The sequence below is a fragment of the Pseudonaja textilis genome, chromosome 3 (genome assembly GCF_049901715.1).
Source record: "Pseudonaja textilis isolate UNSWEBS1 chromosome 3, rPseTex1.2, whole genome shotgun sequence".
Classification (NCBI taxonomy): Eukaryota; Metazoa; Chordata; class Lepidosauria; order Squamata; family Elapidae; genus Pseudonaja; species Pseudonaja textilis.
In genome coordinates, this window is record NC_141992.1 from 184,790,324 (window position 1) to 184,804,818 (window position 14,495).

Genomic DNA, 14,495 nt, shown 5'->3' on the forward strand with positions numbered 1-14,495 from the left:
TCGGAAGTTGTGGGAGCTTCATCACTTGAGACTGGACTGACATTTCAAAGAGACTGGACTGACATTTGTCAGAAATGGTATAGGGCAGGGGTCTCCAACCTTGGCAACTTTAAGATTTGTGGACTTCAACCCTCAGAGTTCCTCAGCCAGCTTTGGGAGTTTTGATTTTGATTTATTTGTCAATTGCTTACAAGACAATAGGTATAAGTATAAACATAGTTATGAATACATGAAATGGGTACATATAAGAAAAATAAAAGAAACAATAGGACAGGGACGGTAGGCACCTTGTTGGACTTATGCATGCCCCCTACAGACCTCTTAGGAAAGGGATAGTAGACAGTCTAAGGTTAAAGTTTTTGGGGTTTGGGGAAGAAACCACAAAGTCAGGTAGAGTATTCCAGACATTGACCATTCTGTTGCTATTTCCTACAATCAAGTTTGGTGCAGTTAACCTTGAGTTTGTATCTATTGTGTGCTCTTGTGTTGTTATGGTTGAAGCTGAAGTATTCATTGACAGGTAGGACATTGCAATGTATGATTTTATATACTATACTTAGAGTTGAAGTCCACAAGTCTTAAAGTTGCCAAGGTTGGAGATCCCTGGTATAGACCGTCCTGCTTGGGGGGGGGTGGGGGGTGTTGGCCTAGATGACCTACAAGGACCCTTCCAACTCTTGTTAAATCAAATATTCTCTGCCGCCACCTGTTTACAGCCCGGCGGCCGAACAAGACACCCCAGGCCGCCATTGGCTCCGCTGCGCCTGCCGCGCATCCAACCGGAGGAGGCGGATCGTGGAGGCGCCGGGTATAAACAGGCTCTCGGGGTGGGGGACGTGCGCGCTTGGCCAGCCGCATCCACCGCGATGGGGAAGGCGGCGCAGGGAGACGCGGGGCGGGAGCGGCTGCCTAAGATGCGGCTCGGCTGCCTCTCCGGGTTCCAGGCGCCGAACATCCTCTTCCTCCTCCTCCTCCTCTTCCTCTTCTCCCCGTGGAGCCTGGCCGAGGTTTGCCTTTGCGCGTCGGAGCTGCGCGGTTGGGGAAAGTGAGGCCTCCGCTGACGCCGCCTCTCGCTCTTTGCTCTTTTGCAGGATCGCAGCCCGGAGCGCCGGTGCCGCCTGCCGTGCGAGTGCCCAGCGGAGCCGCCCGCCTGCGCGCCCGGCGTGCCGCCGGTCTTGGACGGCTGCTCCTGCTGTCTGACTTGCGCCCGGCAACGCGGGGAGAACTGCTCCGAAGCGACGCCCTGCGACGAGAGCGCCGGCTTGTACTGCGACCGCGGGGCGGGAAGGGAAGCCGGTCTGGGCGTCTGTATGGGTAAATGGCTCTCGCTCTCCCCTGCAGGCACTTTCGGCCTCTTGGACGGGGCTTTCCTGTCGTTCCCAGCCCAAGAGGCGCTGTCTCTCGGAGGGAGAGGGAGCTTCTGAGGGAGCCTTCTTCCTCGTGGGTGGCTTCCCCAATGACTGGGGAAATAGAAATAAGAAGGAAGAAATGGAAATGGAAATAAAATAGAATTAGAAAATAGAAACTAAGAAATAGGAAATAGGAAATAAGAAATGGAAAATAGGAAATAAGAAATGGAAAATAGGAAATAGGTAATAAGAAATGGAAAATAAGAAATGGAAAATAGGAAATGGAAAATAAGAAATGGAAAATAGGAAATGGAAAATAGGAAATGGAAAATAGGAAATAAGAAATGGAAAATAAGAAATGGAAAATAGAAAATAAGAAATGGAAAATAGGAAATAAGAAATGGAAAATAGGAAATAAGAAACGGCAAATAGAAAATAAGAAACGGAAAATAGAAGGAAAGGACCCTGTTTAGGAGAAGAGGAGTCTGAGATCCACAAGATTTCCCAATGAAGCACTCTGAGGCTTCCCATGATCCCCATTCTTTAAATCAGGGGTCCCCAATCTTAGCAACTTAAAGTCGTGTGGACTTCAACTCCCAGAATTCCTCAGCCAGCGGTAACTGCTGTGGCAGCATTTCTCACCTTGGCAACTTCTCAGGTGCCTGGACTTCAATTCCCAGAATTTTTAATGCTGACTGAGGAATTCTGGGAGTTGAAGTCCACAAGTCTTAAAAGTTGCCAAGTTTGGGGACACCTGCTTTAAAGACAAAATGTGGCCTGTTCTTCCTCAGGGTTTCTCAACTTTGGCAGCTTTAAGATGTTTGGACTCCAACTCCCAGAATTCCCCAGTCAGCATTAAGAATTCTGGGAATTGAAGTCCAGGCACCTGAGGAGTTGCCAAGGTGAGAAACGCTGCCACAGCAGTTACCGCTGCTTGAAAGACTTGTAAAGAAGGATAGGCGGTTTGCCATTCCTGGCCTGAACTGAAGTTCTCAGTTTGCACCCTCTTCCCATTGTAATTTTTAATGTAATAGAAGGGGGGGGGGCACTATATTTGAATTTGAATTAAACCACATTTTGGTTTGGCTGTAAATGTCAGTTAATTCAGTACTGTAGTTGAATTTAGCCATTATTTTATCTTGAATTGATCTATGTTTTGGTGGATTGTTGCTTGTGCTATCTTTTGCCTAATATAAAGGCTAGGGGCTTCTGATCTATCTCAATTAAAAAAATAACCCACCTAAAAAAGCTTGCCTGGGCAGAGTAGCTAAGTAGAGAAAGGTCTGGTTACTCTTTAGATGGGAGACTGTCAGTGAATTCTGGGGCAGACTGAAAAATCCAAATAATAACCAAGAAGGCATCCCAAAGGTACCTTTTGAAGAGGCAACTGGACTTTCTGGTTTTTTCCTTGAAGATATTTCACTTCTCATCCAAGAAGCTTCTTCAGCTCTGACTGGATGGTGGGGAAATGTTCAGTCAGAGCTGAAGAAGCTTCTTGGATGAGAAGCGATACATCTTCAAAGAAAAAGCAGAAGTTGCCTCTTCAAAAAACACCCTTGGGACAACCATGACCTGGATGACTGGGAATCTCCGTAAATCAAGAAAGCAATGGCTACAGTGGTGCCAAGAATGCTGTATGGATCTGCATGAAATCACTAGGAGTTGAATTCAGCTTGAAGGTGGCTTGATCTTTTTGCTAGATTTCAGATCTTTTTCACACTGGTTTTCTTCCCTGCTCTTGCTAGAGATACCTGAGAATTCTAAACAGGCTAGATCAAGGGTCTTTAAACTTGGCAAGTTTTAAAACTTATGGACTTCAACTCCCAGAATTCTACAGCCAGCTATTCTGGCTGAGAATTCTGGGAGTTGAAGTCCACAAGTCTTAAAGCTGTCAAGTTTGAAGACCCCTGGGCTAGATTCACACACCGCTTGATTGATTTGTGTGTGTGTGTGTGTGTGTTTTCTTCTGCTTCAGATCTTGAAGGAGACAACTGTGTTTTTGATGGGACTATTTATCGAAGTGGTGAGACCTTCCAGCCCAACTGTAAATACCACTGTACCTGCAGGGATGGACAGATCAGCTGTGTGCCCCTCTGCAAAGTTGATTTGTTGCTTCCTGGCCCCAAATGCCCCTTCCCAAGGAAAGTTGAAGTCCCCAAGGAATGCTGTGAACAATGGTCATGTGATCCTAAAACAGAGGACACTGCAGACTTTGCAATGGAAGGTGTGTAAAGGTTTGTAGAGTAGTGTCTTTGCTTCTTCAGAGGCATCTACTGTGCTCTTGTGACTCTTCTAAATAGATAAGTTATTACTCTTTTTCGCATTTTACAAATCTTCATCTTAACATTAACGGTACAGTGATATCATTATTACATATACCAATCTCATATAAATATATACATTGATATATATTTGTCTATAATTTTCTTATCTCCTTTATTCTTATTTCTATTGTTCAACCATTTGTACCAATTGTCCCAAACTTCGTAATACTCTGACTCTTTTTTATCCTTTAATTTTAACGTAAGTTAAAATTACAGCACCATTTCAGCACAATCTAAAAATTTTTGAATTACTAATTCCTCTGAGGGCGTGTTATTTTATTTCCAACATTATGCGAATGCTATCCTTGTTGCTGTCAATATGTGTAATAGAATATATTTAATCTTTTTACTGTATTTCCCTTTAATTATTCCCAACAAGAACGTTTCCGGTTTAAACTCTATCTGATTTTTCACTGTTTCTTGTAACCAACTCCATATTTTGGTCCAGTACTTTTGAGTTTCTGGGCATAACCACCACATATGGTAGAAGGTACCCTTGGTTCTGTTTTCATTTGTTGTGACTTATCAAGGCCAGTCATGGAGGGGCACAATTCTTGGGAATTTATGGCAGATAAGAACATACATATCAGGGGTGGGATGCTACTGGTTCTGCCCAGCTCTATAGAACCGGTAGCTCTGAAGAGCAGCGGACAAGAGTACGCGCGCACAAAACATAGTCACCGAACCAGTAGTAACACCGGTTGAATCCCACCATTGATAAGATATCTATCTCGGTGCATTTGGAGTCTCGGTGGTGCAATGGTCAGAGGGCAGTACTGCAAGTTACTCCTACTGCAGTTTGGCAGGTCGAATCCCATCAGGCTCAAGGTTGACTCAGCCTTCCATCCTTCTGAGGTGGGTAAAATGAGGACCCTGATTGTTGGGGGTGATATGCTGACTCTGTAAACTGCTTAGAGAGGGCTGTAAAGCACTGTGAAGCGGTAGATAAGTCTAAGTGCTATGACTATTGCTATTGCTATTTGATTTTGTTTCATGTAGTATTACAGGTCTCAGACCTCTTACAGAAGAAATGAAGAGTAGGAGAGCTTAATTCCTCGCAGGAAGTTGATCTAAAAGAGTAGAATGGATATGAAAGCCCTAGGAGCTGTTCAAAATTTGTTTCTAATCCTTGACTTACAACAGTTTATTTAGTGACCATTGGAAGTTACAACAGCACTGAAAAAAGTGACTTCCTATATGACCAGTTTTTCACATGATCACCCAAATTGAGACTTTTGGCAATTGGCTCATATTTATGACAGTTAAAGTTTTCTGGCATCACGAGATTCCCCTTTTGGGATCTTCTGACAAGCCGAGTCAATGGGGAAACCAAATTCACTTAACCGTATTACAGGAAATCCTCGACTTAACAACAGTTTGTTTAGTGACTGTTCGAAGTTACAACTTCACTGAAAAAAAAAATGACTTATGACCACTTCTCACACATAAGACCATTGTGGCCTCCCCATGGACATGGGATCAAAATTCAGACGCTTGGGCAAGTGACTCATATTTATGACGATCTCCTTTTGTGACCTTCTGGCAAATGGGGAATCTGGGGAAGCCAGATTCACTTTAACATCCTTGTTCCTAAAGTAACAACTGCAATGACTCACTTAACAAATGCGGCAAGAAAGGTCATAAAATGGGGCAAAATCCACTTAACAAATATCCCACTTAGCCACAGAAATTTTGGGTCATAAGTCGAGGGCTGCCTGTGCTAATTTAACAACTGCAGTGACTCACTTAAGAACTAGCAAGAAAGGTCATAAAATAAGGCAGCACTCACTTAACTGTTTTGCTTAACCATAGGTCATGTTTCGGTCAGTTTTGGTCATAAGTCAAGGACTATCTGTATTTAAGTTAATTGAAAGGGACATTGTTCCCTATTACTTGCATTTAATACCCAATCACGTTAAGTTGTTTCTTCTTCTTCTTCTTCTTCTTCTTCTTCTTCTTCTTCTTCTTCTTCTTCTTCTTCTTCTTCTTCTTCTTCTTCCTCTTCCTCTTCCTCTTCCTCTTCCTCTTCCTCCTCCTCCTCTTCCTCTTCCTCTTCCTCTTCCTCTTCTTCTTCTCCTCCCCCTCCTCCTCCCCCTCCTCCTCCTCCTCCTCCTCTCCCCCCCCTCCTCCTCTTCTTCACATTTCTTTGTCCTGGCCCTAAATTATTTTTAGAGTACACTTCTTGGCACATTATTCAAGGACCAAGTAAGGCCTTCAGCCTTAAAATGGTTGTGCCTCTCTGGACTGTATTGGAAAAGTCACTATGCATGATATGGGAGACTGGAGAAATCTTGCTTATGTTGGCTTCCTTCTCAGCATGGCAAAACAACCTTAAATCAAATGTTCAGTTCTTAAGATGGCTCTGATTAAATATAATTCCCAAAATATAATGCTTAAATATGCTTAAAAGCCATGTGGGATTAGTCATCCAAGACCAGGATTCATTTTTAGTTCTGTGCCACCAGATTCTGCCACTCATAAAACTTCCGATTTAAATCTTACAGCATAAGATTCATGTGAAATCAGTGTGATATTGTTAAAAAAAAACCTAGTATTGTGGGAAAGACTTAACTTAAAAGCTTTCTTCTCCCCTCCCCCCCATGTCCTGTAATAAGGAATGACATTAGAGGCAGTTTGGTATAGTGGTTAGGGCACTGCGCTAAAAACTGAGAGACCATGTCACCTTCAGCATGGATGATTGTGGGCCAGCCCCTCCCTCTCAGCCCTTAAAAAAAGGCAATGGCAAACTACTTCTGAAATCTCCCTAAGGAAACTACAGGGGTTCAGTCAATCACAAGACGTCAAGATTGACTCAAAAGACACCTAAAAGAAAATAGGCATTTAATGAAATTGCTTTATGGCTATCGATACAAAACAGTCAGATGTGGCACACATGGATATACATTCCAACTTTATAACAACCAAAGGCCAGAAACAGAAAATAAATGAAAGTTTCTTGGTGTTCTTTGAGCTTGGTTCTAAGCTCAAGGACTCTTCATTTCAACCCTGAGCTACAAATACAAGTGGCCCTCAACTTATGACCACAATTGAGCCCAAAATGTATGTTGCCGAGTGAAAAATTTGTTGAATTTGCCCCACTTTCCGACTTCTCTCACCACATTTGTTAAAAGGTGATCCCAAGACCCCTGGACATTGCAACCCTCATAAATGTGAGTCAGTTGTCAAGCATCAGAATGTATATCATGTGACCATGCTGCAAAGGTCGTAAGTGTGAAAAATGACCATAAGTCATTTTTTTCAGTGTTGTAACTTTGAAGCAGTAAGGATACTGGGTAACTTTTGACAACTGCATTGGACGAACAGAAGTATCATACCCCTGTTGGAGTCTGAATCTGAGGAAAAAGACGAACAGTTGACAGGGAGTGGGAGTGGGGCTCCGTTGGCTGCGGAGGAAACTGGGGAAGGGCAAAGTCTGGCTGGGCAGAGCAGGGGAGAGGTAGAACAAGGGAGAGGTAGAACAAGGGAAAGGAAGTTCAGAATAAGACCCAGGCCCACCCCCTCTTCATCCTAGGACATGCAGGGATGAACGGAGAAGAGAGCAATGTGGGTTGCGTGGCTTACAGGGGAGGAAAGGGCCCTGATTCCCTTCATTAAGCACATCTGGGAATGAGAGTTTTTAAAAGATGCAAGCTGAGAGTGGCGTTTGCTGGGAACAAACATGAGCTTATCTTGTGTTGACTGTGCTTATCTGCGTTCCTGGAATCTCCCAACCAGGTTGATTTACTGTCGTTCCTTCACGTCTGCAATTCCTTCTCTTGCCCTGCTGGATTAATTACCTCATCTTGCCTTGAATTGGACTTATAGTTAAAGTTTTTGTTGATAACATTTTGGACTTGAATCTCTGCAGCCAAAGGCTGTTCCTGGGAGACTTTTTCTCCAGACCAGAAGGTAACCAGGACATTGGGGGCAAAGTTGGAGGTAATAAAGGGACTCCTACTGATTATTTGACTGTATTGCCTTTGTGCCACGCCCCGGATCATCACAAGTAAGACATTTATGGAACATGAAAACTGATGTCTTGAAGTTTTTAATTCTTAAGATTGTGAGGAGAAATTTGAAAACCAACATTGAATCTGAATCCTGAAGGGACAAGCACTGGGCCATAGTTGAACAATTAGGAGGGTCAATCGTAGGATTGAAATGAAATTGAGAATTATTTTAAAGTTATGTTTGGTCCAAAATTTCTCTTTCTGTGTCATGAAAAATTGGATTTTAGTGGTCTATTTTAAAAGACTCTGAGAACAATGGTCAAGTCTTTGGAGGTCTAGTCATAGCCCTAAAATCTAAATTTTTTTATTTTATTAACTAAGAAAACAGTGACCAGAAACAGTCTAGCTATTCCTTTCTTTCACATAAGGCCTTTCTTAAGACAGAATCGTTTTTATACTCCCAAAACTTCAAATAACAATACTGCTAGTAGTATGAATTTTAATTGCTGCTTTTATTTGGTCTCCTGCTTGGGCAGGGAGGAGGGTTGGACTAGATGACCTACAAGATCACTTCCAACTCTGATGATCTGTTATCTGATTACGGCTTATTTTCAGGGGTGGGATACGACAGAGTTAACTATCAGTTTGGGATTTACAAGCTTCCTTGCACGCTGCAAGCTGCATGCCTGTAAATCATCATCAGCATGCTGCCTGCAGAGAAGCAGCCTTTGAAACAGCCCTCTTTTCCTGCTTTTTTAACTACAGCTGTGCCTCGTTCGGCAGCTGAAGTTGAAAAATCAGGAAATAAAGATCAGGTAAGAGCCCGGGTGGGCGGGTGGGAAAAAACATCAGCAGACATAGAACCAGTTCTATGTTTGCTGCTCTTCAGAGCTACAGCTTCTACAGAAGTGGATAGAACTGGTAGAAACCCACCCCTGCTTATTTTTATCCTGTGTATATATTTACATGATGTTTTCGTGTGTGCTTTTATTATTGTTTTTTACTTTTCTTTAATGGCTGGTATTAATTATACATTGCTGTGAAGTTTTGCAAGTAGCTAATGCTATACAGGTAGTCCTCGACTTACAACAGTTCATTTAGTGACCGTTTTGAAGTTACAGCGGTTCTGAAAAAAGTGATTTATGACTGTTTTTCACACATCCCCATACAATCAAGATTTGGATGTTTAGCAATTGACTCATAGTTACGATGCTTGCCGTGTCCCGGGGTCACGCGATCCCCTTTTGCGACCTTCTGACAAGCAAAGCCAATGGGGAAGTGAGATGCACTTTACAATCGTGTTACTAACTTAACAATTGCAATGATTCACTTAACGACTATGTCCAAAAAAGGTCATAAAGTGAGGCAAAATTCTCTTAGCGGCTGTCTCGCTTAGCAACCAAAATTTGGAGCTCCATTGTGGTCATAAGTCAAGGGCTATCTTTATATAACATCAAGTTTAGCCTATTAAAGGAATGCAGCCCTTCAGTGTCTATATTAGATTGACTACAAATCTGCCTTGAGTCTAGGTTTGGGACCTCCCAGTCAAGGATATCCTTGCTATATTACAAAATGCATCATTTTTTGAAAATCATTTTTTAAAATTACAATTTACTCATATGGAAATATTTATAGACTTCCTCTTGATCATAAGCTACCCAAGGCAGCAAACTAAACAAATATTAAATCAATGTGGTGTACAAAAAAGAAGACAATAAACACCTTGAGGAAGAGAAATGAGTTGTCCACCCTTACATCAATGAACATTCAGAAGAGAAAATAACATAACAGCTGGAAACTAAATGTAATGTTTCTATTTCCCTGGTTAGTTTTTTCCTCCGCAGTAAATTCTTATTTCATCATCTTCATCCACCTCATGTCTTTTGATGGTGACTTATAAGGTAGTCCTCCACTTATGACCATTTTTTTAGCGACTGAAGTTACAACAGCACTGAAAAAATGACTTACAACAGGTCTTCACAATTACAATTGTTGCAGCATCCATGCGCTCAAATTTGGGCGCTGGCAACCAGCATATAGTCATGACAGTTGTAGCATCCTACAGAGTCACATGATCACCATTTGCAAACTTCCATGGGAGCTTCTGACAAAATCGGGGAGGGGGGGAGCAAGGTTTGCTTAAACAGCTGCGTGATTTGCTTAACAACCATGGGAAAAAGGTCATAGCAGTGAGCACTTAATGACCACATTGCTTAGTGACGCAAGTTTTATTGTCAACTGTTGTTCTACGTCTAGGAGCACTTGTATGTGGTAGTTTTGGACTGGGCCATGTTGGAAGAAGATGGCATTTCAGATATCTTATTACAGTGGTGGCTAACCTTTTTGGGCTCCTGTGCCAAAAGTTGTGTGCGCGCTTGTACGCTCGCATTCGCATGCCAGCACCCAGAAGGCAATGCGCGCCCCCCTCCCACATCCCCTACGCATGTGTGCACAATCACCCACCCACCCCACCCCTCTCCCCCCTTACCTGCATTGCGCCTCACAGCTGATTTTTGGCCGGTTTGAGGCCTTTTTCGGCCTCCCAAAGGCTTGAGGAAAGTTCTGCAGGCTTCTACAAGCTTGTAGGCCAAAATGTAGCCCCGTTTCGTCATTTCCGGTTTTTCCAAAAAAAAATGGAAGTGACGAAACGGAGCTAGATTTCGGCCTACAATGCTTGTAGAAGCCTGCAGAAGCCTTCCTTAAGCCTTTGGGAGGCCGAAAAAGGCTTCAAAACGGCCAAAAAAAAAGCTGTGAGGCACGCACATGTGCAGTGAGATAAGTTTGCCTGTAGCTCGCGAGCCGCCACAAATGGCTCTAGGTTCACCATCATGGTCCTATTATTATCCTGCTTTTTTAGTAATCTAGAACAGGGGTGTCAAACTTGATTTCTTTGAGGGCCGAATCAGCATTGTAGTTCTCCTCTGTGGGCTAGCAGGGAGAATGGGAGGAGATGGGACAGATGCCTCCTGCAGCACTTTGCCAGCCAAAATGGGCTTGCCCCCTGCCCAAATTTCATTTTTAACCTCCTGCAGCACTTTCCTGGCCGAAAATGGACCTCACAGAAGCCCTATGAGGCCCCTGCATTGCCCATTTTTGACTCCCCGGCCTGCAGCAGCACACTGCTGGTCAAAAATGGGCGGCACAGGGGCCTCATGGGGGCCTCCACAAAGCCCTTGTGTGCAGAGGTACCGCAGGCTGGTCCTTTGATATTTCTAGGCCAGCCCTACAAACCAGATTTAAACACCCTGCAGGATGGATCCAGCCTGCAGGCTTTGAGTTTTGACACCCCTGTCCTAGAACTTTACAAATGACAGCAACTTAAATTAGACCCAGAAATAGATTGAAACTACAATGTGATTCATGTGCAGTAGGACCAGTATAATACGTTTCCTCGGGTGGCCCTTATGGCTGAATTTGTTTGGAGTTTTGTGTAAAAATTATAGTCTTCGTCTCCACTCGGAAGATTGAGAATTCAATCCTAGGCAGCAACAGATGTTTTTCTATGGGGGTGCAAAGAGAAAGTATCTGCTGTGAACTCCGCATAGGCATCAGGAAGGGCTTCCGGCCTGTAAACGCTCAGCTCCATTCTCTCCCCCAGTCAAAAGGATTACAGGGTGATTTTAAAAAAATGTTTAGCAGCCTGCAGGACATGATTGAGCAACGTACTGATAGCCAACGATATCCTTTCCAGTTTGCAGCTAATATCTTAATCTTTTACTGTGTGAGAACCTCTGGGCAACTGAGCAGTTCACTGTGGCAATTTTGCCTTCAGGATTCAGACAGGAAGCTACCTTGAGGGCTGAAGGTTCTGACTCCAGTTCTAACTGCATTGAGCAGACAACGGAATGGAGTGCCTGTTCTACCAGCTGTGGCATGGGAGCCTCCACCAGAGTCACCAACAAGAACCCAATGTGTGAGATGGTGAAAGAGATGAGGCTATGTGAAGTGCGCCCCTGTGAAAAGAGTCCACTACCTGATAAGGTATGGCTGACAGCATGTCCAAGTGATAGTGCTAATCTGTATTCATTTTGGAGAGAAGAGCACATAGAACTTTGGCTTGGAGGGTTATCAGGTTCCTTATTTCAATTATTTTTACCAACCTGTCTGTGAGTGTACTGGGTGTCTTAGATTGAGCCACTATGGGAAATATTCTGGACTAGATTAGGGTCTCCAAACTTGGCAACTTTAAGACTTCAACTCTGACAATTCTGGCTAAGCAATTCCAGAAGTTGATGCCCACAAGTTGTAAAGTTGCCATGTTTGGTGACCCATGGACTAGATCAGTGGTTCCCAAACTTTTTCAGTCCACCACCCCCTTGGTGCTACAAAGTCATCCTCAGCGCCCCCCACCCAGGGGTGGGATTCAAATTTCTTAACAACTGGTTCTGTGGGCATGGCCTAATTTGTGAGTGTGGCTTGGTGGTCAGGTGACCGGGTGGGCATGACCAGGTGGCCATGTGACTGGCAAACCAAATGCAAGTGGTTCTCGCTTAATGGCTGGTTGCTTAGCAAGTGTTCTGATTTATGACTGACGTCCCCAAAGCTACTTGACCTGTTTTTGGAGTTTTGACAGTCATGCGTGCGCGCACACACACACACACCCTTCTAGCCCCTTCTCCCTCCCTTTCTTTTTTCTTTCTGTCCCTTCCTTCCATCCTCCCCTCTTTCTTTGTCTATCCCTTTTCTCCCTTTCTACCTTTTTCTTTCACTTTTCTCTTTCTTTTCTTTCTTGTCTCTTCTCTCTTTCTCTTTCCCTCTCTTTCTCTCTCTCCCTCCCTCCCTCCCTCCATATCCCATTCACTTTCTCCTCCCCTTCTCTTTCTTTCTCTTTCCCTCTTTCTCTCATTTTTCTCTTTCTCTCTTTCTCTCTTTCTTTCTGTCCCTTCCTTCCATCCCCCCTCTTTCTTTGTCTATCCTTTTCTTCCTTTCTCTTCCTTTCTCTCTCCCTTTTACTTTCTGTACTTTTTGTCTGTTCCTTCTCTTTCCCTCTTTCTCTCTTTCCCCCCTCTCTCTTTCTTTTCTCTCTCTCTCTCTTTCTCTCTATCCCCCTCTCTCTCTATCCCTTCCCTAACCTACCTACCTATTTTCTGCCCAGGCAGGCATGGCCTAATCTGTCAAAGTCCTGGGCTAATCCTACATCACCCCGTTTCCCCTTTCAGAGGCCCTGGCCCTTAATCTCCTTGTTTCTTCCCCCACGACCCCTTCTTTCGTCATCCCATGGCCGTGACTTTACCTTCCTCCCACAGTTGGCTGCCAGGGAAGGCAAGCCAGGGCTGAGCCATTGTTGTCGCTGGGCTCCCCGCCAGCCCATGTCACCCTTGTCACATATGCCTCCAGCCGCCGCGTCTTTTTTTCGGTGCGGCTGCAGTGCCGCATTCCAGGCGCCGGCCCCGCAGGTCCACCCCATTGAGCCCGCTGCACCGGAGGGAGTTGCCCAAGCAAGTCCAAGCGAAGTGGCGCAGCAGTCAATGGAGTGAGCCTGCATGGCCGGCGCCTAGAGCACAGCGGCAGTGGCGCTTTGGAGAAGTGGAGAATAGCCAGAGGTCAGTAATTTTTGCTGCAAAAAGCTTGCAGATGCCGTGTGGTTTCTTTCGGTGCCTGGATGACTGAGAATCTCCATAAACATTTTCTGCACAGATTTCTTAATTTTGCATCCTTGCCCAGACGGTCTGACTTCCATCCTAACCCAAAAAGCATTACAAGTGGCCTCCAGACATTGAAATAATACCCGTTCCATCTTAATGTATCACGGCTATGTTGCACCAAATTGAATGTGAGTGTCCACCTAATTAATGTTCTGCGCTTCCTCGTAGAAGGGGAAGAAATGCCTCCGAACTATAAAGCCTCCCACAGCTGCCCATCTGGCGTACCAGAACTGCACCAGCATCCAGATGTATAAACCCCGTTACTGTGGCATCTGCAACGATGGACGGTGCTGCACGCCACACACGACAAAAACAATCCAGGTGGAATTCCGTTGTCCTCAAGGCAACACCATCCAACATCCTGTGATGTCCATTATTAGCTGTGTGTGCCACAAGAACTGTCCTCAGAATAGCAACACTTTTGTGCGAAAGCTCAGTTGAATGAGCCGCTCAAAAATCACCAGACTAGCCTTCTGATGCAGGGGTCTTCAAACTTGACAGCTTTAAGATTTGTGGACTTCAACTCCCAGAATTCCTCCTCCAGTCATGTTAGCGCAAGAATTCTGGGAGTTGAAGCCCACAAGTCTTAAACTTGCCAAGTTTGAAAACCCTTGCTTTAGTAATCTGTATCTTCTCTATTTGTGGGGCAGGGCGGAAGAGTCAGACGCTTTGATTCCCGATCCCATCTGTCTATCATTTGATTTCTAGATAACCCAGTTCAGTTCCTGTGGAATTTTTTTTGGTTTTTTTTTTTGAAATCGTGCTTCAAACAATGTTGCCTCATTAAAATATTGTCACTTGGGGTCTATGCACCTTTTCCTTCCTTGGCTGCATGTAGTACCCTGTCATAAGTCACATTCCCTGGACTAATTGTTTGAACTAAATGGGCGAAAGATGCTTGTAATCTAGTATGCTTTCTCGCTTTGATGTTTATTACAGCCAGGAATTGGACACATCCGAGTTGAAATCCTCACTAACAACAGGAAAAAATGTTACTTATGTCAGCCATTAAAAACATACTGAGTGCAAAATTCTTTGCTCATTTTTCTCCCACAAATTAAAACATTCCTCTCTATTTTTGTCTCTTCTTTTGCCATTCTTTTCCTGAAGTTTGTGTTCTCTTCTTTGTCTCATCTTGGCTTCAGCAGATGCTAAGTCCTGATTTTGGCAAATGGTCCCAGAAGCAGAGGGACGCGGTGGCTCAGTGGCTAAGACGCTGACCTTGTC

At 44.2% G+C, this 14,495-nt stretch overlaps 1 protein-coding gene across 1 annotated transcript; it reads left to right on the top strand.

The window, feature by feature from the left end:
* The first annotated feature begins 833 nt into the window (after positions 1-833).
* CCN3 (cellular communication network factor 3) lies at positions 834-14,341 on the top strand. The gene is made up of 5 exons (XM_026703701.2): positions 834-1,007; positions 1,092-1,314; positions 3,325-3,573; positions 11,396-11,604; positions 13,437-14,341. Exons 1-5 carry the CDS (start codon positions 867-869, stop codon positions 13,707-13,709), a joined length of 1,095 nt encoding a protein of 364 aa, XP_026559486.2. The 5' UTR covers positions 834-866; the 3' UTR covers positions 13,710-14,341.
* The last annotated feature ends 154 nt before the right edge of the window (positions 14,342-14,495 follow it).

What these genes read in the sequence shown, in the direction of transcription:
- CCN3 (XM_026703701.2), top strand. Translation starts at nt 867, where the DNA reads ATGGGGAAGGCGGCGCAGGGAGACGCGGGGCGGGAGCGGCTGCCTAAG. An exon ending in TGCAGACTTTGCAATGGAAG is followed by an intron (nt 3,574 to 11,395) that starts GTGTGTAAAGGT and finishes TTTTGCCTTCAG; the next exon opens with GATTCAGACAGGAAGCTACC. An exon ending in AGAGTCCACTACCTGATAAG is followed by an intron (nt 11,605 to 13,436) that starts GTATGGCTGACA and finishes GCTTCCTCGTAG; the next exon opens with AAGGGGAAGAAATGCCTCCG.